The sequence below is a fragment of the Corythoichthys intestinalis genome, chromosome 9, assembly GCF_030265065.1.
Source record: "Corythoichthys intestinalis isolate RoL2023-P3 chromosome 9, ASM3026506v1, whole genome shotgun sequence".
Taxonomy (NCBI): Eukaryota; Metazoa; Chordata; class Actinopteri; order Syngnathiformes; family Syngnathidae; genus Corythoichthys; species Corythoichthys intestinalis.
This window is the reverse complement of record NC_080403.1, coordinates 35,531,632-35,558,933: the sequence shown is the minus strand read 5'-3', so window position 1 is coordinate 35,558,933 and position 27,302 is coordinate 35,531,632. Positions and strand designations below refer to the sequence as shown.

The following is a 27,302-nucleotide window of genomic DNA, read 5'->3' as shown; positions in this document are numbered from 1 at the left end:
TTGATCACTTTTTTCTGTTCACCCATAATAAAGTCATAAAAGAACCAAACTTCATGAATGTTTTTTGTGACAAAGAAGTATCTGTTCCAATCACTCTATCGGAGAAAAATCAGAGTTGTAGAAATAACTGGAAACTCAAGAGAGCCATGACATTATGTTCTTCACAAGTGTATGTAAACTTTTGACCACAACTGTATACGTATACATCATACATCATGTTTCTCATCTAAGTACATTTGAATCATCTTTTTCCTTGTACGTATTCATATACAGTAGGTATGCGTGTAACGTACTAAAATTTCTTATTGATGCACACAATCCAACAATCTCTTACCTGAAACATTTTCGTTCCAGACATTGAGCCACTTCGATCAATTACAAACACTACATTTGTTGGCACTCTTTCCAGGTTGGATGGTGCAAAAAAATGCACAAAGTATCCATTGACAATCTAAGGGACAGATAAAAATCTTTAAATCTACTCACAAGCACACCTTACCAATCTGTACAATAATAAAAACTCAATGGCTGACCTGAATGTCCCCAAGGCTCGATGCGTGGTTCACATCATATTTGATGACAAAATCTCCATTTATCAGTGTTCCATCACAGTTTGGACATGTCCTCTGTTGTTCCAGAGTTGGTGAGAAAGCTATATGTGCCTGAAAGTAGTATAAAATCAATCAATTTGAAATCGAAAAGCGCTGAGAAATGAAGTCCCACTGAGACTCATTCACATCATTGTTAGGTTTTGTGTTGGGTTTTTCCTAGTGTGACTTGTCTCTGTGATTACCCATTGATTTCACCTGTGTGTGTTCTCCCAGCGTATCCTGCAATCTGCATCCACCTGTGTTACCCAGCTGTTCCTCGTCTCGTTACCCCTTGTCTGCGTGTGTATATAATGACCCAGTTCTTTGTCACCCCTTGTTGCGTCATTGTCTACGTCTATGTCCGTCTTTGCAAACTTCAAGTCCGTTCCAAGCCCTCGTGTACCAGTCCCTCTGATTTAAGTAAGTTTTGTTTGAATCTTGCCCTTTGATCCCCAGTGGTTTTGTATGTACTTTGTGCTTTTGTTAGTTATAATTAAAACCATTTTTTGAGTTCTCTGCCACCTGCCTTGCGTTTTTGTTTCTCTGCATTTGGGTCCACACCACCTGCCTGCCCGCGCATTCCCTGACAGAATGACGCAACCAATTGTGGACCCAGCGGGAAAAATTCATTTTCGGCAGGCACGCCGACGGCCATCAACCCGAACCCGACCACAGCACATTTTGTTAGACTCTGATTTTTCTGATTTTGAGGAGGATCATAATTTATACGATCTCCTATTTTCTGATTCTGACTCTGACCCGGATTTTGATTTCACAGCCTCTGTTTCCTCTGATCGTTTTTCTTTCTACCCCCCTACCACTGTGTCCCGCTCGGAGCTCCTGGCCAGAGACTCCTACCTGGGGTCCCATTGGGCCATCTATCGGGGACCCCCCCGGGGTGGTCTGCGGGGTCGCCCTGGGACAAGGCGGCCTAATGAGGCCGTTCTGCCGCCCCTGCCACCTGAAGGCGCTCACCAAAGGCCTCGGCGTGGTCATCAACGCCGACGGCGTGCGGCGGTTCCTCCCGCGCCGGCTCCCCGCAGTCAAGTTTTTCCCGCGCCGGCTCCCCGCGGTCAAGTTTTTCCCGCGCCGGCTCCCCGCGGTCAAGTTTTTCCCGCGCCGGCTCCCCGCGGTCAAGTTTTTCCCGCGCCGGCTCCCCGCGGTCAAGTTTTTCCCGCGCCGGCTCCCGGCGGTCAAGTTTTTCCCGCGCCGGCTCCCGGCGGTCAAGTTTTTCCCGCGCCGGCTCCCGGCGGTCAAGTTTTTCCCGCGCCGGCTCCCGGCGGTCAAGTTTTTCCCGCGCCGGCTCCCGGCGGTCAAGTTTTTCCCGCGCCGGCCCCCCGCGGTCAAGTTTTTCCCGCGCCGGCTCCCCGGGGTCAAGTTTTTCCCGCGCCGGCCCCCCGCGGTCAAGTTTTTCCCGCGCCGGCCCCCCGCGGTCAAGTTTTTCCCGCGCCGGCCCCCCGCGGTCAAGTGCCCGCGCCGACGTCCAAGCTGCCCGAGGTGCCAGTCCCGGCACCTCGCCGTCTGGCCTCCGTTCCAGTGTCCGCGCCGACTCCACGCAGTCTAGTGCCCGCGCCAATGTCCAAGCTGCCCGAGGTGCCCGTCCCGGCGCCTCGTCGCCTAGTCCCTGTCCCGGCGCCTCGCCATCTGACCTTCGTTCCAGTGCCCGCGCCGACTCCCCGCAGTCTTTTGCCCGCGCCGACCACTCCTGTTTTCTCCTGCGACTCCGCTGCTGTCCCGCCAGCAGACTCCTGCGACTCCGCTGCTGTCCCGCCAGCAGACTCCTGCGACTCCGCTGCTGTCCCGCCAGCAGACGACGACGACGACGACTGCGCTGCTGTCCCGCCAGCAGACGACGACGACGACGACGACTGCGCTGCTGTCCCGCCAGCAGACGACGACGACGACGACTGCGCTGCTGTCCCGCCAGCAGACGACGACGACGACGACGACTGCGCTGCTGTCCCGCCAGCAGACGACGACGACGACTGCGCTGCTGTCCCGCCAGCAGACGACGACGACTGCGCTGCTGTCCCGCCAGCAGACGACGACGACTGCGCTGCTGTCCCGCCAGCAGACGACGACGACGACGACTGCGCTGCTGTCCCGCCAGCAGACGACGACGACGACGACTGCGCTGCTGTCCCGCCAGCAGACGACGACGACGACGACGACTGCGCTGCTGTCCCGCCAGCAGACGACGACGACGACTGCGCTGCTGTCCCGCCAGCAGACGACGACGACGACTGCGCTGCTGTCCCGCCAGCAGACGACGACGACGACTGCGCTGCTGTCCCGCCAGCAGACGACGACGACGACTGCGCTGCTGTCCCGCCAGCAGACGACGACGACGACTGCGCTGCTGTCCCGCCAGCAGACGACGACGACGACTGCGCTGCTGTCCCGCCAGCAGACTCCGCTGCTGTCCCGCCAGCAGACGCCGAAGTTCCTGGCCCTCGCCCCGACGATGCTGCTCCCCGCTTCTTGCCACGGCTTGGCGGCATGAAAGACCGAGCACTGCCTCGTCTGGGACGCCCACCTGATCGGCCCGTGCGGTCACCCAACGTCTGGCGCCCTGGACGCCCTCCAGATCGACCCTTGCGGTCAACCCATGTCTGGCGTCCTAGACGCCCGCCTGACTGGCCCTGACGGGCTGGTGTTGCTCCCTCCCCCGAGCAACCTTCTGACTTTTTGTTTCTTCAGGACGTCTGGGATCCGTCCTTTGAGGGGGGGGTACTGTTAGGTTTTGTGTTGGGTTTTTCCTAGTGTGACTTGTCTCTGTGATTACCCATTGATTTCACCTGTGTGTGTTCTCCCAGTGTATCCTGCAATCTGCATCCACCTGTGTTACCCAGCTGTTCCTCGTCTCGTTACCCCTTGTCTGCGTGTGTATATAATGACCCAGTTCCTTGTCACCCCTTGTTGCGTCATTGTCTACGTCTATGTCCGTCTTTGCAAACTTCAAGTCCGTTCCAAGCCCTCGTGTACCAGTCCCTCTGATTTAAGTAAGTTTTGTTTGAATCTTGCCCTTTGATCCCCAGTGGTTTTGTTTGTACTTTGTGCTTTTGTTAGTTATAATTAAAATCATTTTTTGAGTTCTCTGCCACCTGCCTTGCGTTTTTGTTTCTCTGCATTTGGGTCCACACCACCTGCCTGCCCGCGCATTCCCTGACAATCATGGCTTTGGGATATTGTTTTGTCGCAATGAAGTAAGGCACTCCGCATGCGTTAGCCTCCTCTTCAACCCTTTCATACACAAAATAGGAATCTTTTTTTCAACCTTTATAGGGCACTCATTTAACTCATTGGATGCCATTGACAGTGCTAGACATCCAATCATTTTGATGTTGGTTCATTATCCCCTCCCAGTCAAAATGGATTGGACATCTAGTACCTTCAATGGCACTGAAAGATGAGCATCCATAGCCAGTCCTCCCGGTTTTAATGAATTTGATGCCCATCGTTGTCAATGTAAAGCAATTTGTTAACTAATATAATTAAGGAAAAAAAACAATCAACTTTGCAGTGTTTATTGTGGCCGTAACCAGTGTGTATTTCTATTTTAATAAATTGTAAAGCAACACTAGGTAACTTTTCAACCTTTATAAAATATTTCCATAACATTTTTGATAATGTGTTGACTGACAACTACCGTAATTTCCCGAATATAACGCACACTTTTTTTTATCCCCAAAATCAACTTGTAAAATCATGGTGCGCATTATAAACGGGTACATGGATGGAGACAAAAAAAAAATATATATATATATATATATAAGACCGATTTTTTTATATTTTTTTAATTGACACGGCCATGTTGTGTTGAAGAAACGTATGCGTATGACGTCGCCATTTTGTGTCGGTAGTGGCGAGCTAGGGAAGGCGTCAGAGGCGGAGTATCAAACAACGGAGCTAATCCGCGTTGCTTTATTGATATTTAGGCTGCAACAAAATACGGTAGCAATGTCTGTCTCACATGCAACCCGCGGAATATAACTATCTTTCCGGCTGTTCCCTAAACAAAATACCTCCCCCCTGGAACTATACAACGTACCAACATAAGTTCCGCCGGTGAATTCTGTTATAACTCGCTACACGTTAATACTTCACTCTGATTGGTCGAATGATTTCGTCTGTGTTAAATTCTGCTTTTTTCACTCTTCATAAAGCACAGAATTTTGTTTCTTGAACTCATTTGAGTCAACGTTTATTGCTGCTCCGCAACTCGGACCGTAACAAACGTAACACAACACAGACTTTCTGTGTCCGTGAACTATATCTGTCCCTCGGGAAACTCAAATCCAAATAACAATAGTTCCTATTGTTACATTCTAGTCAACAGCGATGCGCTCTTCTGATTAGCGACCTAAATCACCACTTTTATTTTACTGTATCAATCCATGGAAGAAACATTTATTCATCATGATGAAACGAGCAAGTTATACAGCAGCCTGTCTGTTTTGTTTTCTCCTGGATTCTGGTAAGTTGAAGAAGTTGTCAGATCATATTATTACTAGAGATGTCCGGGTCCAATCACGTCATTTTCAAAGTATCGGAATCGGCAAAAAAATATCGGCCATGCCTTTTTTTAATATATATATATATGTACAGTACTGTGCAAAAGTTTTAGGCAGGACACCTGATATGGCTATGATATGTTACACTCATCCAGAGTCTTTAGTTTAGGCTAAAGGTAGGGTTATCAAATTTATCCCGATAACGGCGATAATTAATTTTTAAAAAAATGAATCACGTTAAAATATTTAACGCAATTAATGTATGCAATTAATGCCAGCATTGCACGACCCACTCACGCATTGTCGCGCTCATCCTGTAATGGCGCCGTTTTACCTATATAGAGAGATAAAAGGCAGCGTAAAATGAATACAGTGAATTTTGGCAGCCTTTGGAGCGTTTTTCAATTGGCTAAAGCCTTACAATCCCTCTCCCTACGATTACAAATATCATGGGAAGCAATATGGGGAAGCAAGGTAGCAATTGATCTTTTTCTTTACATCTTATGTTACTTCCCAACGCAGAGAAGATATATCAATTGGCAGCACTACGCACAGTCATGGTTCGACTTCTCATCATGCATTTGGGCATGGCTCCAGTATCATTTACTGAAAGCTCAACAAATACACTACATGGCAATATTTAGTCACAATATACAAAGTCACAAGTCTTTCTATCCGTGGATCCCTCTCACAGAAAGAATGTTAATAATGTAAATGCCATCTTGAGGATTTATTGTCATAATAAACAAATACAGTACTTATGTACTGTATGTTGAATGTATATATTTGTCCGAGTTTTATTCATTTTTTTCTTAATGCATTGCCAAAATGTATATGATCGGGAAAAATTATCGGGAATGATTGGAATTGAATCGGGAGCAAAAAAAAAAAAGCAATCAGATCGGGAAATATCGGGATCGGCAGATACTCAAACTAAAACGATCGGAATTGGATCGGGAGCAAAAAAACATGATCGGAACAACCCTACCTGCCACACAAAAAAGAACTACAAATGTGCTGACTGCGTTATGCGATACGTCACTTGCCCCTTTCCCTATTCATTTTAAAGACAGAAGTCGATGCAAACGCTTTCGCGCGATTTCTGCAAAGATGGCAGAGCATCAGAGACAAAAAATCTAATCTGAGGAAGAATAAGAAAGGGCAGCTACTAGGATAAACGGAATAAACGATTGGCCGGCTTAACTCACTGGTGTGACGACCCCCCCCCCTCCCCCCCAATCGAAATCGTCGGTGGGGGGTTTAGCCACACAGTTGCCAACCGTAATATTCTAGTTTTTTGGCCGCAACTACCGCTTTTGTCCACTTTCATTGCTAAAATCGACTAAAACTGAAAAGTTGCCGAGTGTTGCTTTATTTCATTCATTCAGTTTTTAATCAAAATTGTAGTAAGTTATAAATATATTTATTATTATTATATTTAAAAAATACAATTAGGATTAATAATTTAAAAAATGGTATGGTAGAAATGTAAATTGTACACATAAGCAGAAACTTAATGAGGAGGCATACGCGAAGAAAAGGATTTTAAGAGCAGCCAAGCTGAAATGTGAGCCAAAGACGTTACCAAGACGAACAGTACCTTCTTCTCTGTAACAATTTTCTCCACCAGGGGAAGCAGCTCATTTGACAGGAATGTTGCTTGGGCGTCAACGTAAGAAATACCTTGAGGTTCGTAGATATTTGCGACAATCTGACACAAACAAGAACATAAACTGCAAAATTGTATAAATAACAAATAGCACAATTATTGCCTCAAACTTAATTAACCTGAAAGTCCTGGACCAGTTGTTTAAGTTTCAATCGGGTCATAATCTCATAATTGCCCAGTTTCCTCTGAAGGAGCTCCTCGTGGGTCAAAACAAAAGTAACGTTACTTTTTGCTGCAATGTTGACAGACACTGAAAACTTCTCCATCTTCCTCCCAGAAGCCCTTGATTGAAGCACAACCATAAGACATCGTAACATGAGTCAGGAAAAATCACATTTGTGTCAGTCATCTTACTTGACCAGTCCAGCAGTACGTCCTGAAGACACTGCCTTCTGATACTGTTTCTTGGCTTTCTCTTTTTCCTTCACCTCTCCAACATAAACTTGACCGTCAATTTCCCTGAGAAAAGCAAAGACTGACAATTGAACTTTGTCACTCTCAAACTCAAAACGTGTGAGTAATGGAGGGCCTTGCATGTCGTTTTATGTTCATTTGCTTCAGTTATTCTATGACTTCAGTTCAAAACAAGAAAGAACAACAACCAATGTCATTTTTCTATATATCTTAATAATTCACACTGGTAAAGCTTTTACTGTAGCCACTGTCTGCATTGTCGCGTTCCAAATAAGAAGGCAAACTATTGCTACAGTTCTGAGTACACTTAAAGTGCGTACGACAGGATAAAAATAAGGCTACGTTCATACTACAGGTCTTAATGCACGAATCCGATTTTTTTGTGTTTTTCCGACTCGAGTGAGGCATTAACTTGACGGTCTGAACGTGACAAGTCGCATAGAACGGGACCATTTCAAATCCGATCTGGGTCACTTTCGTATGTGGTCTAAATCCGATCTGGGCCACATTTTTCCAGACTGTCGCGGCGGTCTGTACTGTCCAGTCCCGCAAATCGGATTTCATGCAGCAATTACGTCATCAAATAGCGAGAGAGACGCTTACCGTAGCAGTGCCGCTGTGCGTTATTAGCGCCTAGCTTGCAGTACACACGGCATTTGGGGAAGGGCTGGGCTTGACAACAGTCATAAAAAATAAAAACGGGTTGAGGATAAGCCTGAGAATGCTCAGTTTTCTCTCTGCTCCAAGTGAGCAATATTTCAACATTGCCTACACGGCCGAGGTCGGGGCAAACTGCCCGTATGTGTGTGTGAGATGTGCACGGACCGTGCGTGCATGCTATCAATCCATATAAACTTTGAATATCAGCCTAAACGGGGATTATTTATGTCTGTTATTTGTGTCCTCCTTTTGAAAAGCAAAATATGATATCCCTGGAATGACGGATGACGTGTGTCATTTGTTTTGATGCTTCTGCGCATGCGGGTCGTCTTGTTCAGCGCGTGTCGGACTGCGAATTAGTGCGCATGCGTAATACTTGAATGGTCTCAATGGACAAAGGCAATCTGAACGGGCACGCCAAAAAAACAGATATGACAAAAAATCGGATTCGTGCATTAAGACCTGTAGCATGAACGTAGCCAAATAGCATTATTATGTGAGTTAGAGTCATATTTTGAGACGATTCAACTATATACAACAATAAAAATTAGAGATGTCCCGATCGATCGGCATCCCGATCAGGTCCGATCACGTCATTTTCAAAGTATCGAATCGGCAAAAAAATATTGGCCATGCCTTTTTTTAATATATACCTGTATATATATATTTTTTTTAATTAAATCGTTTTCTAATTATATTTAACGTTACAGACATAATATGTTACACTCACCCAAAGTCTTTAGTTTAGGCTTAAGGTAGGGTTATCAAATTTATCCCAATAACGGCAGTAATTAATTTTTAAAAAAAATTTATCACGTTAAAATATTTAACGCAATTAATGCATGCGCTGCGCTCAGTCTGTAATGGCGCCGTTTTACCTATATAGAGAGATAAAAGGCAGCATAAAATGAGTAGAGTGAAATTTGGGAGCCTTTGAAGCCTTTTTTTAATTGGCTAAAGCCTTACAATCCCTCTCCCTACGATAAGAAATATCATGGGAAGCAATGTGGGGAAGCAAGGTAGCACTTGATCTTTTACTCAACATCTTAAGCTATTTGCCAACGCAGAGAAGATATATGAATTGGTAGCACTACGCACAGTCATGGTTCCACTTCCCATCATGCATTTGGCCATGGCTACAGTATCATTTACTGAAAGCTCAACAAATACACTAGATGGCAATATTTAGTCACAATATACAAAGTCACAAGTCTTTCTATCCGTGGATCCCTCTCACAGAAAGAATGTTAATAATGTAAATGCCATCTTGAGGATTTATTGTCATAATAAACAAATACAGTACTTATGTACTGTATGTTGAATGTATATATTTGTCCGAGTTTTATTCATTTTTTTCTTAATGCATTGCTAAAATGTATATGATCGGGAAAATTTATCGGGAATGATTGGAATTGAATCGGGAGCAAAAAAAAGCAATCGGATCGGGAAATATCGGGATCGGCAGATACTCAAACTAAAACGATCGGGATCGGATCGGGAGCAAAAAAACATGATCGGAACAACCCTAATAAAAATGCATTTATTCGGTACGACATGGCAAAATTACTCCATAATGGTCAAAACTGTTGACTTCACCTTTACTGTCGCACCTCCTGAATGATATTTTACGCCACCGCCGTTAGTCAGGCTTTTGTCATTTCCCTCCCCACCGGCTTCGGAGAATGTAAACAAACCAAGAGGCGTGACAGCTAGCCGACATGTTAACCCAAACCGAGTGACGTCTCAAAGTCCTATTTTCGCTTTTGGAAGCGAAAAATCACACAAAACTAGCCCAAATCATGTAACAGGGCAGCGGGGTCGCCAGTTGTCTTCGCCGATCGGCAACCCGTCCGGCGGCAAGCAAGTTACAGCTCTGACCTGCAACGGACAGGAGAGCTCGCCGGGGGAGCAGCTGGAGAGTACCGCCGGACAAATCAGCCGACGTCGGAGGAACGCGTAGCTGCCACATGGTCAACATTAATATGGCGTAAAATAATGCTTTACTACACGGCGACGACGTAAACAGAGAGCGGCGGGCAGTTGTTGTGCAGCTAACTTGGCAGGATGTGTCTAAGGAGAACTTTTCTACACGTCTGTTTATGATAAAACGTAAGTAAATAGTCCTTTATTTAAGGAAATTTGTAGTGTTTACTTTGTAATCACTGTATTCGTGGCAATTTTTAACACAATGTTGCAATTTCTGATGGGGTTGAAAATCTGACAACACCAGGCACACATAGAGGTCAATAAGCCGAGTATAGAGGGGTGTGTGCAAACAAGCCGCCAGTCGTCGGCCGAGTGGCATTCTGGACAATCAGCCACAAAATGCAAACCACCTCCATATTAAAACGTGTGCCATGATCCCAGTTTTTGACATAATACAATATATGATGTTTACTCACTTCCTGGTAAGTCCAATGTTCCCACAGTAGTAGGGCTTGTTTTGGCCAAATCTGCGATGAACAGGAACGTTTTGAAACCCAAAAAGGCTCACGCGCCTCTCCCTGGTGCAGCAACAATTTTCTGCAGCCGTTTGGTTGGCGTGATGCGAAAAGTAAACTAATTAATCCGCAAAATCAGCTGAATCGGCAGTCCATCTGCATGCTTTAAAGCAATGCTATATTGTGAGATGCTGACCTGGGTGACGTCACATTCGCACTCGTCCTAAACCCAAAACTGAAGCCGGAAGTTTTGGCCAAATCTGCAGTGAACAGGAACGTTTTGAAACCCAAAAAGGCTCACGCGCCTCTCCCTGGCGCAGCAACAATTTTCTGCAGCCGTTTGGCTGGCGTGACGCAAAAAATAAACGAATTAATCCGCAAAATCAGTTGAATCCGCAGTCCATCTGCATGCTATAAAGCATTGCTGTATTGTGAGATGCTGATCTGGGTGATGTCACATTCGCACTCGTCCTAAACCCGAGACTGAATCATTCAGGAGCATAAAACATCATGTGAAATATAAAATAAACATGCTTTTTTGTGTCATACGCACTTTAAGTTTGACACTGCTGTGTTAAAATATTATCATGAAAAAATGAAATACATGGAACCTTACATGGTGAAGTTGGTAATAAAGGCTGTCTTTGGGAGGTCCATTTCGAAAAAGATTTCCTGGGAGAAGTTGGCTTTGTTCAAAGTCATTGATGTTATGACGGTGTGAGCAAAACGAGAGGTCACAGCACAGTCCACCTTCACACTGTGCACTTCCACCTGAAATTAAAAGCCTTTTGAACATTCAATCGATAATGTTGGTCCACCTTGAAGTCCTTGTAGTTGTATGCTCTCGGGACTAACGGTTAATCAATCTCAATTGATATCCTAAATCTATTTTCAAGCACAAACAAATTGAAATCGATTAAAACGCAAAACGATGATCAATATTATCTTTTAGCTATTATTTAAAAAATATATATGAATGAAAGTGGTTTTCATCAAAATGTCTGAAATTTTTCAGCAACAAAATTGTCAAAAACATTAAAATGTGTATTTTTTTTTTTTATTGCTTTAGGTCAGGGGGTCCCCAAAATATTCCACATCGGGCTACAGTGGGTGCAGGATTTCTTTCCAACAAAATAGGATGACACCTTTGCACTCATCTAGGGGGCAGTTTACATGGCGACTCTGCGACACTAAGACGTGATGACTGTGTTGCGGAATGGCCTTGCCTTCATATGGTGTCGGCGAAAACGGAAGGTGAAGACGCAAACCATTGAATCCGGGCTCCAAAGTGGAAGGATTCGATTGCGGGGGCTTGCTCCGCATCCATATCAATGGAAAGATCCTGCGCTGATAACGTCAGCACTCGCACACGTCACATTGGGCGTGCGCAGCGGTGCTACTAAACATTAAAAACAGCAAATATGGTTGAACGTCGGCTTTGATTTACTGTTTTTATAATAGTTTTAATTTAAATATGTTGAATATTTCCATTTTTGTGCCTTTTGGAGCAAAAGAAAAACGCCATTGCTTGGAGGGTGTGAGTATGTTTTCTTCTGGGCTGAGGAGGTTGTTGTGGTCAAAGTGCATCATTGGCTGTCGCCTTGTAAATCTGCACTGCTCCCTAGGGCCTGGCATGAATACTACATCGTTTTCACGCAGAATTGCGACATTGTTCAAATGGAGACAGAACCATATAAGTGCAAGAGTGCAAGAGAGTCACCATGTAAACGGCCCCCTAGTGTCTTACAAACACAATCAGTTGATTGTAATCAGGTGCTGCTTGTTTTAGCGGAAAATTAATTGGTTAAAAATTGGTGAAATGGTCTGTGCTCGATCAGTAGGAACAAAAATCAGGACCCACAGCGGCCCTTGAGGACCGGTTTGGACACCTCTGCTTTAGGTAAATGGGCTTAACAAATGAAAAGCACTTTTTTACTTTCAAGGCACTTTGACAAATTCACCTACTGATGACGCAGCATCAGGAGCAACTTGGCATTCAGCATTTTGCATAAGGAAACTTCAACATGGTCACCAGGGTGGTGGAATTGAGCCCACAACATCTGGGTTGAGCCATGCAGGCCCAAAATTGAACTGATTGTAGATAACTGATTTGGACAGAATAGTTAATTAAATTGAAGGCCCTCGATCCAATAGAATTAAAGTACAGTAGGGCAAATAAGTCTTACGTCCACCACTAATTGTGCAAGTTCTCCCACTTGAAAATATTAGAGAGGCCTGTAATTGTCAACATGGGTAAACCTCAACCATGAGAGACAGAATGTGGGAAAAAAAAACAGAAAATTACAGTGTTTGATATTTAAAGCATTTACTTGCAAATCATGGTGGAAAATAAGTATTTGGTCAATACTAAAAGTTCATCTCAATACTTTGTTATGTACCCTTTGTTGGCAATAACGGAGGCCAAACGTTTTCTGTAACTCTTCACAAGCTTTTCACACGCTGTTGCTGCTATTTTGGCCCATTCCCTCACGCAGATCTCCTCTAGGGATGTTTTGGGCTGTCGTTGGGAAACACGGACTTTCAACTCCCTCCACAGATTTTCTATGGGGTTGAGATCTGGAGACTGGCTAGGCCACTCCAGCACCTTGAAATGCTTCTTACGAAGCCAGTCCTTTGTTGCCCTGGCTGTGTGCTTGGGATCATTGTCATGCTGAAAGATCCAGCCACGTCTCATCTTCAATGACCTTGCTGATGGAAGGAGATTTTCACTAAAAATCTCTCGATACATGGGGATCAGTCATCCTGATCCCTTTGCAGAAAAAGCCCCAAAGCATGATGTTCCCACCCCCATGCTTCACAGTGGGTATGGTGTTCTTCAGATGCAATTGAGTATTCTTTCTCCTCCAAACACGAGAACCTGTGTTTCTACCAAAAAGTTCTATTTTGGTTTCATCTGACCATAACAGATTCTCCCAGTCCTCTTCTGGATCATCCAAATGCTCTCCAGCGAACCGCAGACGGGCTTGGACGTGTACTGGCTTCAGCAGGGGGACACATCTGGCAGTGCAGGATTTGAGTCTCTCGCGGCGCATTATTTTACAGATCGTCTTTGTTACTGTGGTCCCAGCTCTCTGTAGGTCATTCACTAGGTCCCCCCGTGTGGTTCTGGGATTTTTGCTCACACCACGGGGTGAGATCTTGCATGGAGCCCCAGATCAAGGAGATTATCAGTGGTCTTGTATGTCTTCCATTTTCTAATAATTGCTCCCACAGTTGATTTCTTTACACCAAGCGTTTTACCTATTGCAGATTCAGTCTTCCCAGCCTGGTGCAGGTCTACAATTTTTTCTCTGGTGCCCTTCGACAGCATTTTGGTCTTGGCCATAGTGGAGTTTGGAGTGTGACTGACTGAGGTTGGGGACAAGTGTCTTTTATACCGATAATGAGTTAAAACAGGTGCAATTAATACAGGTAACGAGTGGAGCCTCATTAGACCTCGTTAGAAGAAGTTAGACCTCTTTGACAGCCAGAAATCTTGCTTGTTTGTAGGTGACCAAATACTTATTTTTCACTCTAATTTGGAAATAAATTCTTTCAAAATCAAACAAGGTGATTTTCTGTTTTTTTTTACCCACATTCTGTCTCATGGTTGAGGTTTACCCATGTTGACAATTACAGGCCTCTCTAATCTTTTCAAGTAGGAGAACTTGCACAATTGGTGGTTGACTAAATACCTTTTTGCCCCACTGTAGATGTTGCATTATTAGCTAATATCTTATCGTTGTCCGACGAATTGTATCATATTGTGATGAAAATAATGATTTACGTTTCTAGTCTGTACTTTTCCTTTATGAGTAATTCAATTCTGAGCACTAGTAGAACAACTAGGAGCTCTTGGAGAACTACAGTCTTAGTACTGATGTATTTTCACGAAAGTAATGCTGTTACACAGTTCTGTACAGTAGTAGGAAAACACTGGCAAATTGAAAAAACAGCCAATTCACCTTTTGACAAGTGGCAAACTTGACCTATGTTGAATAAAGTAAATTACTGTACCGCTGTCAAGGACACTTATGACTAGAATGTCAAGTAATAGAGCTCAACCTCACAAATGTGATCCAGATCATCACCAACATCTTTTGCGTATTTGTCTCTTAAAACCATTGTGGAAGCCCCATTATCACCTAATTACCAAAATATTAGAGGACTGCTGTCAAATATTATACTGTTTTTTTCATGTTATTAAGCAATGAATAATACTAAAAAATAAAATGCTCTATTGCTGTAACATAATCAGTACCCAGTCAAATCAATATACTGTAATAACAATAGAAACAGCAGTAGAGCAAGTGAATTCTATAGAATTATTTTCTCACCGTGGCATCCGGAGTATTTCTTTTCTGTAAAAAAGAAGTGGACAATTACATTTTTTGATAAGCAAATCAATGAACCACATTTTATGTGCTAATCCTTAACAACAACCTTAAGTAGTCCACTCTGAGACTTAATAACATTGACAGACTGTTTTTTTTCTTTGTGTGTGTGTTAGTTTAACCATAAAAAACCTTGAAGTCAACTTTTTGTTGATGTTTTTTGGGAAAACATTAGAATTCCTTTAAGGTGCTTGTTGAACAGACATAAACAAATTAAAAAATACAAAACTAACTAACAAAAAAAAGCTTACAGTGCTCTAACAGCTTGGTAAATAAACAACCTAACCTGAAGAATAGTAGGCAATGCCCCTTGTAGGCAAATAAAGCGATCACTACAGTGTGTCTATGTAGGGAAAAAAAATAAATTGTATGTATATAAATATACATATATATATATATATATATACATATATATATATATATATATATATATATATATATATATATATATATATATATATATATATATATATATATATATATATATATATATATATATATATATATACACACACACATATATATTAGAGCTGTCCCGATCGATCGGGTCCGATCACATCATTCTCAAAGTATCGGAATCAGCAAAAAAATATCGGACATGTCTTTTTTTAATATATATATTTTTTTATTAAATCGTTTTCTAATTGTATTTAACGTTACAGACATAATATGTTACACTCATCCAAAGTCTTTAGTTTAGGCTTAAGGTAGGGTTATCAAATTTATCCCGTTAACGGCGGTAGTTAATTTTTTTTTTTTTAATTATCTTAATGCAATTAATGCATGCGCTGCACGACCCACTCACGCATTGTCGTGTTCAATCTGTTATGACGCCGTTTTACCTATATATAGAGCTAAAAGGCAGCGTAAAATGAGTAGAGTGAATTTTGGCAGCCTTTGGAGCATTTTTTTAATTGGCTAAAGCCTTACAACCCCTCTCCCTACGATTAGAAATATCGTGGGAAGCAATGTGGAGAAGAAAGGTAGTAATTGATTTTTTTCTTAACATCCTATGTTATTTCCCAACGCAGAGAAGATATATCAATTGGTACCACTATGCACAGTCATGGTTGCATTTCCCATCATGCATTTGGGCAGAACAGTTAAATGGCTACAGTATCATTTACTGAAAGCTCAACAAATACACTAGATGGCAATATTTAGTCACAATATACAAAGTCACATTTATCCTTTAAGAATTACAAGTCTTTCTATCCGTGGATCCCTCTCACAGAAAGAATGTTAATAATGTAAATGCCATCTTGAGGATTTATTGTCATAATAAACAAATACAGTACGTATGTACTGTATGTTCAATGTATATATTCGTCCGAGTTTTATTCATTTTTTTCTTAATGCATTGCCAAAATATATATGATCGGGAAAAATTATCGGGAATGACTGGAATTGAATTGGGAGCAAAAAAAAAAAAAGCAATCAGATCGGGAAATATCGGAAACGATCGAGATCGGATTGGGAGCAAAAAAAAAAACATGATCGGAACAACCCTAATATATATATATATATATATTTTTTTTTTTTTAATTCTATTTTTTATTTTTTATTTTTTTCAATGAGTGGATTCTATCGTGAACATGTATTTGATATACTGTATGTATAAACTAGTAAGTCAAGGTACAGCTTCTCAATCATGCTTGTGAAATACCTGCCGAGGAATGGCGTGATGTCCTGCATCCTACAATATCAAACATAGCAGACAAACATTGAGTAAAGAAATTCTTTAACTTTTCTGAAGTGACCAGAGCACAAATTATTGAAAACTTGCATCCTGTGTTACATGTCAGAAGTCCAAACATTACCTTGGCAGCACCTCTTGGTCCAGGGATGACAAAATCACCCAGAGTCGGGCTGAACATCCAGAGGCAGGCGCTGCCCCATAGCAGCAATAGTCTAACAGTCAGTGCTCTTGACATGACCAATGCTCAACTGAACACACACTTGCTTTACCACTGAAGTAAGCACTCTGGCCGAGGGGAGGTACACTGGGCTGGCCAACTAACTGGAGGCCAGAAGTTGGACGTTCTGGTCTCAGGAAAAAAAAAAAAAACATGCAGGTGTGTGCGCCCTGGTATTTGGTGTGGGTGTTTACTCGACTTCACTGCCAAATACATGCTTTTTGCACTGTCGACAGTATTTTAAATCCTCAATTCATATACTATATGAACACTATTGCAGTGTACGTTGAGACATACAAACACATTTGCTATGCAACATAAGGTAGAATGTGTGTTGTTGTAGGCCTAGAATGGTCAAGTTACTTAGAAAGTAGTGAAGTACTCCACAAGTTGTTCTAAAATAAGCCGACAAAGGTAGCTAACACTCAAACCTGCTCCAGTTAGGTGAAGCCTCTTAAAGATAAACAGCAGAATAACAAATTATACTAAATTTACCTAGTATGCACTAAAGATTAGACAAGGGTGACAGAAGTAAAAAAAACAACTATAAATACAGTGGTATGAAAAAGTATCTGAACCTTTTGGAATTTCTCAGATTTCTGCACAAAATCACCATCAAACGTGATCTGATCTTTGTCAAAATCACACCGATGAAAAAACTGTCTGCTTTAACTAAAACCACCCAAACATTTAGGTTTTCATATTTTAATGAGGATAGTATGCAAACAATGACAGAAGGGGGAAAATAAGTAAGTGAACCATCACATTTAGTATTTTGTGGCCTTCAACCAGACGCTTCCTGTAGCTGCAGATCAGTTGGTCAGGATTAATCTTGGCCCATTCTTCTTTACAAGACTGCTGTAGTTCAGTCAGATTCCTGGGATGTCTGGCATGAATCGCTGTCTTTAGGTTATGCCACAGCATCTCAATGGTGTTCAAGTCTGGACTCTGACTTGGCCACTCCAGAACGTAATATTTTGTTCTTCTGAAACCATTCTGTAGTTTATTTACTTCTGTGTTTTGGATCATTGTCTTGTTGCAGCATCCAACTTCTTTTCGGCTTGAATTCATTCTTCCGTTAATGATTGCAAGTTGTCCAGACCCTGAGGTAGCAAAACAGCCCCAAATCATGACGCTCCCTCCACCATACTTCAGGGTGGGGATGAGGTGTTAATGTTGGTGAGCTGTTCTATTTGTCCTCGACACATGACGTTGTGTGTTCAACTTTGGTTTTATCAGTCCACAAAATATTTTGTAAAAACATCTGTGGAGTGTCCAAGTGCCATTTTAGGAAGGTTAAACGAGCAACAATGTTTTTTTAGACAGCAGTGGCTTCGTCCATGGAGTCCTCCCATGAACATCATTCTTGGCCATAGTTTTACATATAGTTGATGTGTTCACAGAGATATTGGACTTTGCCAGTGATTTCTGTAAGTCTTTAGCAGACACTCTAAGGTTCTTTTTTACCGCTCTGAGTATTTTGCGCTGAACTCTTGGTGTCATCTTTGGTGGACGGCCATTCCTTAGGAGAGAAGCAACAGTGCCAAACTTTTTCCATTTGTAGACAACTTCCCTGACTGTCGATTAATGAACATCCAGACTTTTAGAGATGGTTTTGTATCCTTTGCCAGCTTTATACAAATCAACAATCCTTTATTGCAGGTCTTCAGACAGCTCTTTTGACCGAGCCATGTTGCACATCAGACAATGCTTCTCATCAAGACAATTCTTACCATGTGTGTGTTTGATAGTGGGTAGGGCAGCTTTAACTCACCCATCAGTGATTGGGAACACACCTGATTTAAATTGTTTGGTAAAAATTGGTTTCAATTGCTCTTTAAGGCTCCTTGAGCAGAGGGTTCACTTACTTATTTTCCCCCTTCTGTCACTGTTTGCATGCTATTCTCATTAAAAAAACAAAAACAAAAAAAAACCCTACAAATGTTTGGGTGGTTTTAGTTAAAGCAGACACTGTTTTTACATGTGTGATTTTAACAAAGATCAGATCACATTTGATGGTGATTTTATACAGAAATGTGAGAAATTCCTAAATCCAACTGGCACTCTGTGAGCTATTTTGATCGACTATTCCTCATGGAATTCTTTCAGTTTAACTACAGGGAAGGGTTTTTAGAATGAGCTGCCTATTTTTTTATGTACTAATATTAACATACTTTAGGTCAAAACTCTGTTACAGTCTTTATACTCATTGGTCTGATTCACTGGGTGACGTATGTGTTTATGTCCTTTCCCAGCAAGTGAATAGTGTAGCCCTGTTCAAAGTTCCCACCTTTCATTTTTTCATAGTATATCCCAACATGTGCTCACTTTTGCTGGATTTGTCAAGTTGCTTCACTGAAAAAATAACTGGTGGATTTACTTGATAAAATCATTGTAACAATTTGAACTAAAATTTAAGTAAGCTTATAAGTACATTTTAAAAATGTACTTAATAAAAATCATTGCAAATTGTTACAATGATTTTATCAAGTAAATCCACCAATTATTTTTTTTCAGTGTAGATTCAGCACAACAAACTTCAAAAATAAAATTGCTGTTATAATTTCCTATATAGCGGCATACGGCATGACATACCAGTTAGGTAGCTTGTTTTTCTTCAAATAAATACTAAATACATAAATAAATGCATATTGAACATGAAGCAACGAAAGAATTAATGATTTAATTAATTTATTAATTTCAATACCGTTTTAAATTAACTGAGTTGTGCTCCAGCTCATCCAGTACCCTAAGAAGAAGTACTTTAGAAAACCAGTCACCCTGCAATTGTTCATCACAACTGCTATATTGTACTTGCTTTCTTGATATGTAGTTCATATTGGTATAGTGGTGAGGAATTCATTTTGCAGTTATGATCATAATATTTGTGTTTCTTGTGTTGTGGATGAATCATGGAGTACCCAAAGATCTATGATTTGAATTAGAGGGAAAGGAGGTCACTATTTAATCATGAATTTTAAAAGAATTGTGTGTCAGTGGTTTATTGTCAGTTAGTGGACTATCTTACCTAAAACAGAAAGCCAGAGGATTTTTATTTATTTATTTAATAAACCAGAAAAAGTACAAACACGGGGGAGGGGGCGTGAGATTTAACCACTGTTTGAGAACACATCGGTGTTACTCACTAAGGTTGATACACTTTACAAAATCCAAAGTACAACAACTGTTGAGTTAAAGCCCCTCTTTGTCAATACAGACTTCCTCTGGGCTTTTTTCCAAGATTTCTGGGAAATATAAATTCAGAACAAAAATGCTGGAAATCTATCACAATGTAGTGATTTGCCTACAGTGCAAGTATTTTCACAAATGAATACTGAAATGAGAGGCTACTTGTTGAAGACGCTGGCACCCGGGGCTTTGTCAGCAGGCTTTTCCAGGGACGTCTCGGTCCCTGATCTGACATTGCTAAACACTGATGGTGCAACTTTGCCCATTCGCTCTGAAATTTAAAAAAAAAAAAAAACGGGCAAGTTATACAGTAGGCCGGAAGTATGTGGGCTGACAAAGTTGAAAGGTCATATAAACAAGACAGACTGACATTTTCTCTGGTCCAAGAGTGTTTGCATATGTCTGCTCGGATGAATAGAGGGAGTAAATAGATCGATGTTTCTGCCATTCAAAGTACGTACAACACATTGAGTGAGTATATAAATAGCTCATTTCAAAAAGCCAAAGACTGGCCTACGTTTTTTTTTTTTTATTTCATTAATTCATTAATTCATTCATTTAAAATTTCTCAATTAGGGTTCAACTGCCTGGAGATAAAAAAGGGTGGATCTGATTGTCTTCTAAAGCTGGAACAGTTTTAATGTGCCTCATAGGAGTTTTGTTACTTTGGTTTTGGTATTTGTGGGGGGAGGTAAAAAATAACAACAACTAAATTGATTATTAGAAACACTGTGTCTGGATTCAGTGTATTTTAGAGAAAAAACGTCCCAGACAAGATTACTTTGATTTAAAAAACTAAATTTTTAAAACAATACTTTAAATATTAGAAGCATTGTTAAAACTAAATGAGAGGGGGGAAAACGTCCATACAGCCCACTCGTACTACAAACTCGCGAAATGTCCACACCAATAATGTCAATGACTCTTGAACCCTGAACGAGATTCTTTTACTTTGGTTAAATATACAGAACGAAACATTCTTAGGGAACAAGTCGAAACTTCACTGCCGACTTTGTTTTTTTTGTTCGTTTGTGGGCGTTTTTTGTTGTTATTGCTTGTTTTGAACCACGCCATTACTTGAGTAGTAATTAGACTTACATACAAAATTATAGCGAGAGCGTGAGAGACCGAGACAGGAAAAAACAGAAAGGAGCAAACCAATGCGACTCGGTTCCAATCATTCATGATCATTTTCTTTTGTGAACACCACAACTAGAATATTATTGGATTCCAGTGCATGTGTATAGTCTAATTACACATACATACTTCGTCATTCTCATATTCCCTGGTGGTCTAGTGGTTAGGATTCGGCGCTCTCACCGCCGCGGCCCGGGTTCGATTCCCGGTCAGGGAACACTTTTTTTTTTTTTTTTTTGAAATGTGTTCTTTGATTTTTATATTAAAAATATTCAAAGACTTATTTATGATTATAATTATTATAAAACCATCCGATAAAGATCTCAAGATCTCATTTACTTTGTCCTTGGTGAGGACACTATATAGCTACTCTTCCATTATTCATGGGTGGATCAGAATGAAATTTGGTAGGTATATTTTAGGGACATTTTTATGCAACATTCCTTGGAGCCCGATTATTCTTTTTTTTCAATTAAAAAAAATATATATTTGTATTTTATCTCAGGGCTGTTTAATTAATCCTTTTGCACATGAAATCTTTGTTTATATGTATAGATATTAATGGAACGCATTCAGCTATCATTTCGAAAAACAGTTGTTATTGACGTATTCCATATATTTGATATTGTTATATTATGTTCTTTACTTGTTCAGCATTACAAGACGTGATTTCTTTTCCCAAGTCAAATTTATTTATCAAAAATGTTTCAAAGGGCAAAGGGTTCATCGCTCGCAATGCACACCATATCCTACTACTAATGCAAATGGGGAAATATACAATATCAAATAATGTAGTAGCTCTTTATAAAATGTAAATAATGTTTTAGTTCATTAAAAAAAAAAAAAAAATCTCAAAGTTGCGAGCAAGCGGAATAGTCTACAACGCAGAATTCAAGTAGAATACAGTGTACTGTATTAACAACAGTTGAATGGACTTCATAAGACCAAATAGAGCTGTATTATATTTTCCCCTTGAATGGGTGCTATATTATAGTGTCCTGATATTTGGAATAATTGACAAAATCCAGGGTCCAACTTCTATTTTAGGTAAAGGAACATTTTTGATTTGAGAGTGCGTGACACCATTTTGGTTACTGCAATTAAAGGAAAGAACAACGTGTACAGTATGACTTACCACACTCCGCCATGACCTCATAGGTCTTACTCTTGACTTCACCTTTCAGGCCCAGTTTGCTTCGGGCTCCTTTCAGGTCCTCCTCCTTCATGGGTGGACGCTTTTTCTTTTTCACTTCGCCTGGCTAGGAAGAGCACAAACATAAATAGTAACAACCAACATTGTTTTACAGTGTGTCTTGAATGATTAAAAGTCAATTAGGAAATAACGTTACCTGCGACATCTTCCCCAAGTCTTTGTGTCGGCTCTTTTCTGTGTTTTCTCCACGCCTAGGGTGTGTCTTTTACCTCCTGCAAGCCTGACGTGACACAGATATATATATAGTCCAGCCACAGACCCAGTGAGTGACTCAGGCCCCCTACCTTCTGTTCATTGGTGCTTGTTGTCAAGGGGGTATTATTAGGCATGATGTGAGGGATGGAGCAGCTGGACTTAGTCTCCGGTATAGACTATGATGAGCTTTCAGGCCAAAAGTAAAGCCGGTCTTCCCCAATCACCTCTCAAGACTCTCAATGTGGCTGAGATAAAGTGCTTTATAAGGCACTTGTCTCAGTGAGGGAAAATTTGCCATGGAGCAAATCGTAGATACTTTGTTTTCGTAGTGATTCAAAAAATCGAATACCTACAAGAGCTTCTGTTAGTTGGCAGAATGGCCAATTAACATATGTAAATATAAATTCAAATGTAAACTTATGTTTCAGCAAATTAAAGTTTGGAAGTTGAAACTGACCATAAATATAACTGTGGCCTACAGTATACGATGATGCTTGTTTACATTGCTGCAACACTTTTACTTTAGTTTTTAGTAATGGCGCATAACTTTGTATTTGATATCTATGCAAGAGCTTGAATAAGAAAACTAGAGGACAGCTGAAAAATGACAACATTAAAAGTACATTAGGTAGTAAATTTGGACTTGGCAGTTAAAAATAAAAGAATGTTATTGTGACATAATTACAGGCTACATATTAAATGCTGAAGCTATGTTTAATAGTTTCCACATATAGTGTATCGCAAATGTGAGTACACCCCTCGCATTTCTGCAGATATTTAAGTATATCTTTTCATGGGACAACACTGACAAAATGACACTTTGACACAATGAAAAGCAGTCTGTGTGCAGCTTATAAAATAGAGTTAATTTATTTATCCCTCAAAACAACTCAAAAAATAGCCATTAATATCTAAACCCCTGGCAACAAAAGTGAGGACACCCCTTAGTGAAAGTTGTCAATACTAACATACAGTGCTGCTCGAAAGTTTGTGAACCCCACAGCGATGGTCAGATTTTTTGTAAAAAAAACTAAAATAACCTTATTAAATGTTAAGTTATACCCAAATCCACAATACTGACATTCCAAATAATGGACTGAAACAAAAGAAATAGTTATATTGTCATTCTTTATTTAACAAAAGTGGTTGATTTAAGAAAAACTCAGATATCATGTGTGCAAAAGTATGTGAACCCCTTCAGTTAATAGGATATTGCGCCTCCTTTTGCAGAGATTACCTCAACCAAACGGTTTCTGTAGTGACTAATCAGCCTCTCACATCTACTTTGGGGGATTTTTGCCCATTCTTCCTTGCAGAACGCAGTCAGTTGAGAGAGGTTTGATGGGCGTCTGGCATGAACTGCTCGCTTCAGGTCCCGCCACAGCATTTCAATGGGATTTAGGTCAGGACTTTGACTGGGCCAGTCCAGAACACGAATCTTCTTCTTTTTCAGCCATTCCTTGGTTGTATTGCTGGAATGCTTTGGATCATTATCATGTTGCATGATCCACCTTCTGCCAAGCTTTAACTTCAAAACAGATGGCGTCAGGTTATGTTCTAGGATTTGACAATATTCCTCAGAATTCATGATTCCCTGGACTATGTGGAGTTGTCCAGGTCCTGAGGATGAAAAGCAAGCCCAGATCTTGACATTCCCACCTCCATGCTTCACTGTTGGGAGAAGGTTCTTTTGGTGGTATGCAGTGTTGACTTTTCGCCAGACATGGCGGTTTTGGTTGTGACCAAACAGTTCAATTTTGCACCTACATCAGTTGATGAAAACTCTTTTTAATTTAGTCTCGACAACACAACTGTTAAAAAAACAAAAAAAAAAAAACTACTGAATTGATTGATTAGGAAATCAGGTTGAAATAATAGAAAATTCCAAAATGTTGAGGGGGTTCACAAACTTATGAGCAGCACTGTACGTACAACATGTCAACTGTGAATATTTTGTAGGGGTGCAACGGATCACAAAACTCACGGATCGGATCGTTCCTCGGATCGTATCATTTTTCAGGTCAGCGAAAAGCAAAAAAACAACAACAAAAAATGACAAGTAAATATAATTTTTCTTTGTTTATTGAAAACTGAAATTATCAAATTTGAATATATAAAAGTAGCACGCAAGCCATAATATCTTCTTTTTAACAAAATTATAACAACTTAAAGTGCAACAGCAACATAGAAATGCACATCTTCTCGTTTTAATATTGGTTCCAATGACCATTAATAAAATAGACCTCAAAAATGAACATAAGAGGACATATTCCCTGAAACAAGGAGAGTGAAACCCGGGCTTATAATTTTAGATTTTTTTTCTCAAAAAGACAAGGATGTCAACATTGTCTGGAGAGAGTGTGGACCTCATAGCAGTCACTATGTCCCCTGCTGTTGAAACACCCTCTCAGATGGTACTGAAGATCCTGGCACAGCAAGGTAGCATCTTGCCATCTTTGCAAGATAAGGGTATTTGCATTCATTGGTTTTCCACCATGTCAATGGATGACCATCCACTGAAATGCCACATGCTGCCTGGTAGGATGACACCTCTTCTTTGATGAGGTCAGCAGGAGCCTTGATGTCCACCTCTTTGCTGACAAAGGTTTCTCCAAAGAGCTTGGCCATCGCTGATTTCTTTTGTGGAGGGGATGTGTCCAAGCCTCCTCCTGCTGGCTCTGCTGCTTGACCCTGCAGAAAATAAGTTTACTAATTAAACCTATTATTTATTTCAATGTTTCTTCTTCTTTTCCTTTCGGCTTTTCCCTTCGGGTATTTACCTGGGCTTGGGAAAGCTCAACAAGACACTGGCTTTACATTAATAATATGGCAATAACATTTGGTAAAAGCCTTCATTACTGAAAATAAAATGCAGGTAATTTAGATTTACATTTATAATTTAGAAATAATATAATATTAAATTTAATAATTATAATAATTGTATGATATTAAATGCTATAATTATTATATTGTAGTATTATTAAATGCAATAGCATTTATTATTAAATGCAATAGTATTTAATAAAAGCCTTTATTACTGGCGATAAAAATGCAGGTAGATTTACATTTATAATTTAAAAATATTATTATTTTTCTTTACCTCATCGCAGTCTTCAGTACCCAAGCGGCTCAGAATCTCAGTGGTGAGGTCACTTTATGTCTTCTGACGTAGGGCAGGGTCCATGTGTGACAGGGATTTGAACCTGGGATCCAGGGCAGTAGCTCTGTTAATGTAGTCCAGCAGAGAAGGGGGTGAAGTGTATCTGGGTTTCAGGTCCTCTCTAATGGCAGGCTTGACATCTTGTGTGATGGGGCTGTCTTCCAAACTTGGAGCCATGGATTGTAGAATCCTTGTTTTCAGTGGCAGGATCATTGACACAGATGGTTCTTGGTCAATGCAGAGTATACAGTATAGCTGCCTACTGCTCCAGATAACGCTCCACCATATCATAAGTGGAGTTCCACCTTCTTGGGACATCGTGTATAGACCCTACCCACGTGACGTCACAACTCCTTCCTCCTGACTGGTGCCGCCCAATTGTCCGTCAACACATCATGTTTACCTGTTACGGCTACGTACATTCCTCCTATTTACGACGTGTTTTTCTGCTCGTTAACATTAATAATCAAAATGGTGAAGGTGTGTGTGGCGGTCGGTTGCAATAACAGAGAAGATAGACGGAGAAGACGGAGAGACTTGAAGTTCTACCGGATTCCGAGAGACCCGGAGAGAAGAGAGCGAGATGGGCTGCTGCAATTCGACGAGAAAACTGGGCTCCAAACGATTACCACAGATTATGTAGTAGTCATTTTATATCTGGTAAGATGCATTTAATATATATTTAGAGGGTTTTGGGCTGACAACCACAATTAAGATCATTGCTAGGCTAATCGCCGACAACATACACGTATGTATGTAGTGAGAGTGCTATCGCTAAACCATATAAACATTAAAAGCCCTAACTCCATTGACAAACGACATGAAATACATTAGACTTGACAGTGGATGTTAGCAATAACAAAAGATTTTGAATTGAAAATTTCGTAACTCACCTTTCCAAGCACAAGATAGATTCCTGCCGAATTTTCGTGGACGAGGACCTGTTTCACCCAACCAGCAACGAAGTATTTAGAAGGCTCCAAGCTCTTAAAGTTTTTCAAACTTTCGTGAGAATATGGCTGATTTTGTGTGGACAAGATAGTTGTACATATCAGGGTAGCTAGCAGATGTCAGGCAAATACGGCGGAGACAGCGGGTCGAAAAACATCGATTTAGGCATCAAATATGGATCTGGCGAATGGATAAACTGAAGCTTTTCCACATAACGCCTTTTATGCAACGCATCAAGTGAGTTTACGGCATCCGAAAGCACCGGGTCTTCCATGAAATGCATTATAAATTGCTCGATCAATTGAGACCATTGATAATACAGACACAAAATGACGGACAAGGCCATACAGCGAGCACATGATTTTGTGACGTCGGTGGGTAGGGTCTATAAGCTTGTGATTGGGCAGCTTTAGCATATCTTGCTTTGTCTTAAGCACATGTGCAGCTGTTGTACTTCGGTGGAAGTAGGAAACCACCCTCCTGATTCTCCCAAGGAGATGGTCCATCTTATTGACTTGAGATTCCCTTTTGTGATGCCAAATTCACTACATGTGCAAAGCACCCTATTTGTGGACCCAGTCTTGCCTCCTTCACTGCATTTATTTGATTTTTTGTATTGTCAGTTGTTACTGGGAGATTAGTACTGGGCCTCCGTATCTTCCATTCTTCCACTGCTTGTGTCAGTACCTGCGCAAGATGAGTGCCGGTGTGACTCTCGTAGAGGGGGCGTGTCTGCAGCACTGGAATTTTCATCTCCCACTCTGGTGTGATAAAGTGAGCGGTTATCGTCACATAACTTTCCGTTTCCCTTGACGTCCACCCGTCCGTCGTGAGCGCAACAGTTGACGCCCGGGATAGT

The 27,302-nt window shown here is 41.0% G+C and overlaps 2 protein-coding genes and 1 non-coding gene across 3 annotated transcripts in view; 1 reads left to right on the top strand and 2 right to left on the bottom strand.

The window, feature by feature from the left end:
* The window catches only part of LOC130922284 (inter-alpha-trypsin inhibitor heavy chain H3-like), a 45,206-nt gene extending 28,567 nt beyond the window's left edge, over positions 1 to 16,639 (bottom strand). Inside the window, exons 1-9 of the mRNA XM_057846964.1 lie at positions 16,503 to 16,639; positions 16,349 to 16,378; positions 14,626 to 14,649; positions 10,905 to 11,059; positions 7,128 to 7,232; positions 6,893 to 7,055; positions 6,705 to 6,815; positions 534 to 662; positions 335 to 451 (exon numbers count right to left, since the gene is read on the bottom strand). Coding sequence (XP_057702947.1) covers positions 335 to 451; positions 534 to 662; positions 6,705 to 6,815; positions 6,893 to 7,055; positions 7,128 to 7,232; positions 10,905 to 11,059; positions 14,626 to 14,649; positions 16,349 to 16,378; positions 16,503 to 16,616 — 948 coding nt within the window. The 5' untranslated portion in view covers positions 16,617 to 16,639. The remainder of the gene's footprint in view (positions 1 to 334; positions 452 to 533; positions 663 to 6,704; positions 6,816 to 6,892; positions 7,056 to 7,127; positions 7,233 to 10,904; positions 11,060 to 14,625; positions 14,650 to 16,348; positions 16,379 to 16,502) is intronic.
* A 3,035-nt stretch (positions 16,640 to 19,674) lies between these two features.
* On the bottom strand, positions 19,675 to 22,363 carry mustn1b (musculoskeletal, embryonic nuclear protein 1b). The gene is made up of 3 exons (XM_057846108.1): positions 22,274 to 22,363; positions 22,060 to 22,183; positions 19,675 to 20,058 (listed from the first exon to the last, which is right to left on the bottom strand). Exons 1-3 carry the CDS (start codon positions 22,280 to 22,282, stop codon positions 19,946 to 19,948), a joined length of 246 nt encoding a protein of 81 aa, XP_057702091.1. The 5' UTR covers positions 22,283 to 22,363; the 3' UTR covers positions 19,675 to 19,945.
* trnae-cuc (transfer RNA glutamic acid (anticodon CUC)) lies at positions 21,070 to 21,141 on the top strand. The gene has a single exon. It is a non-coding gene; the product is annotated as a tRNA-Glu (tRNA).
* Positions 22,364 to 27,302: the final 4,939 nt, after the last annotated feature.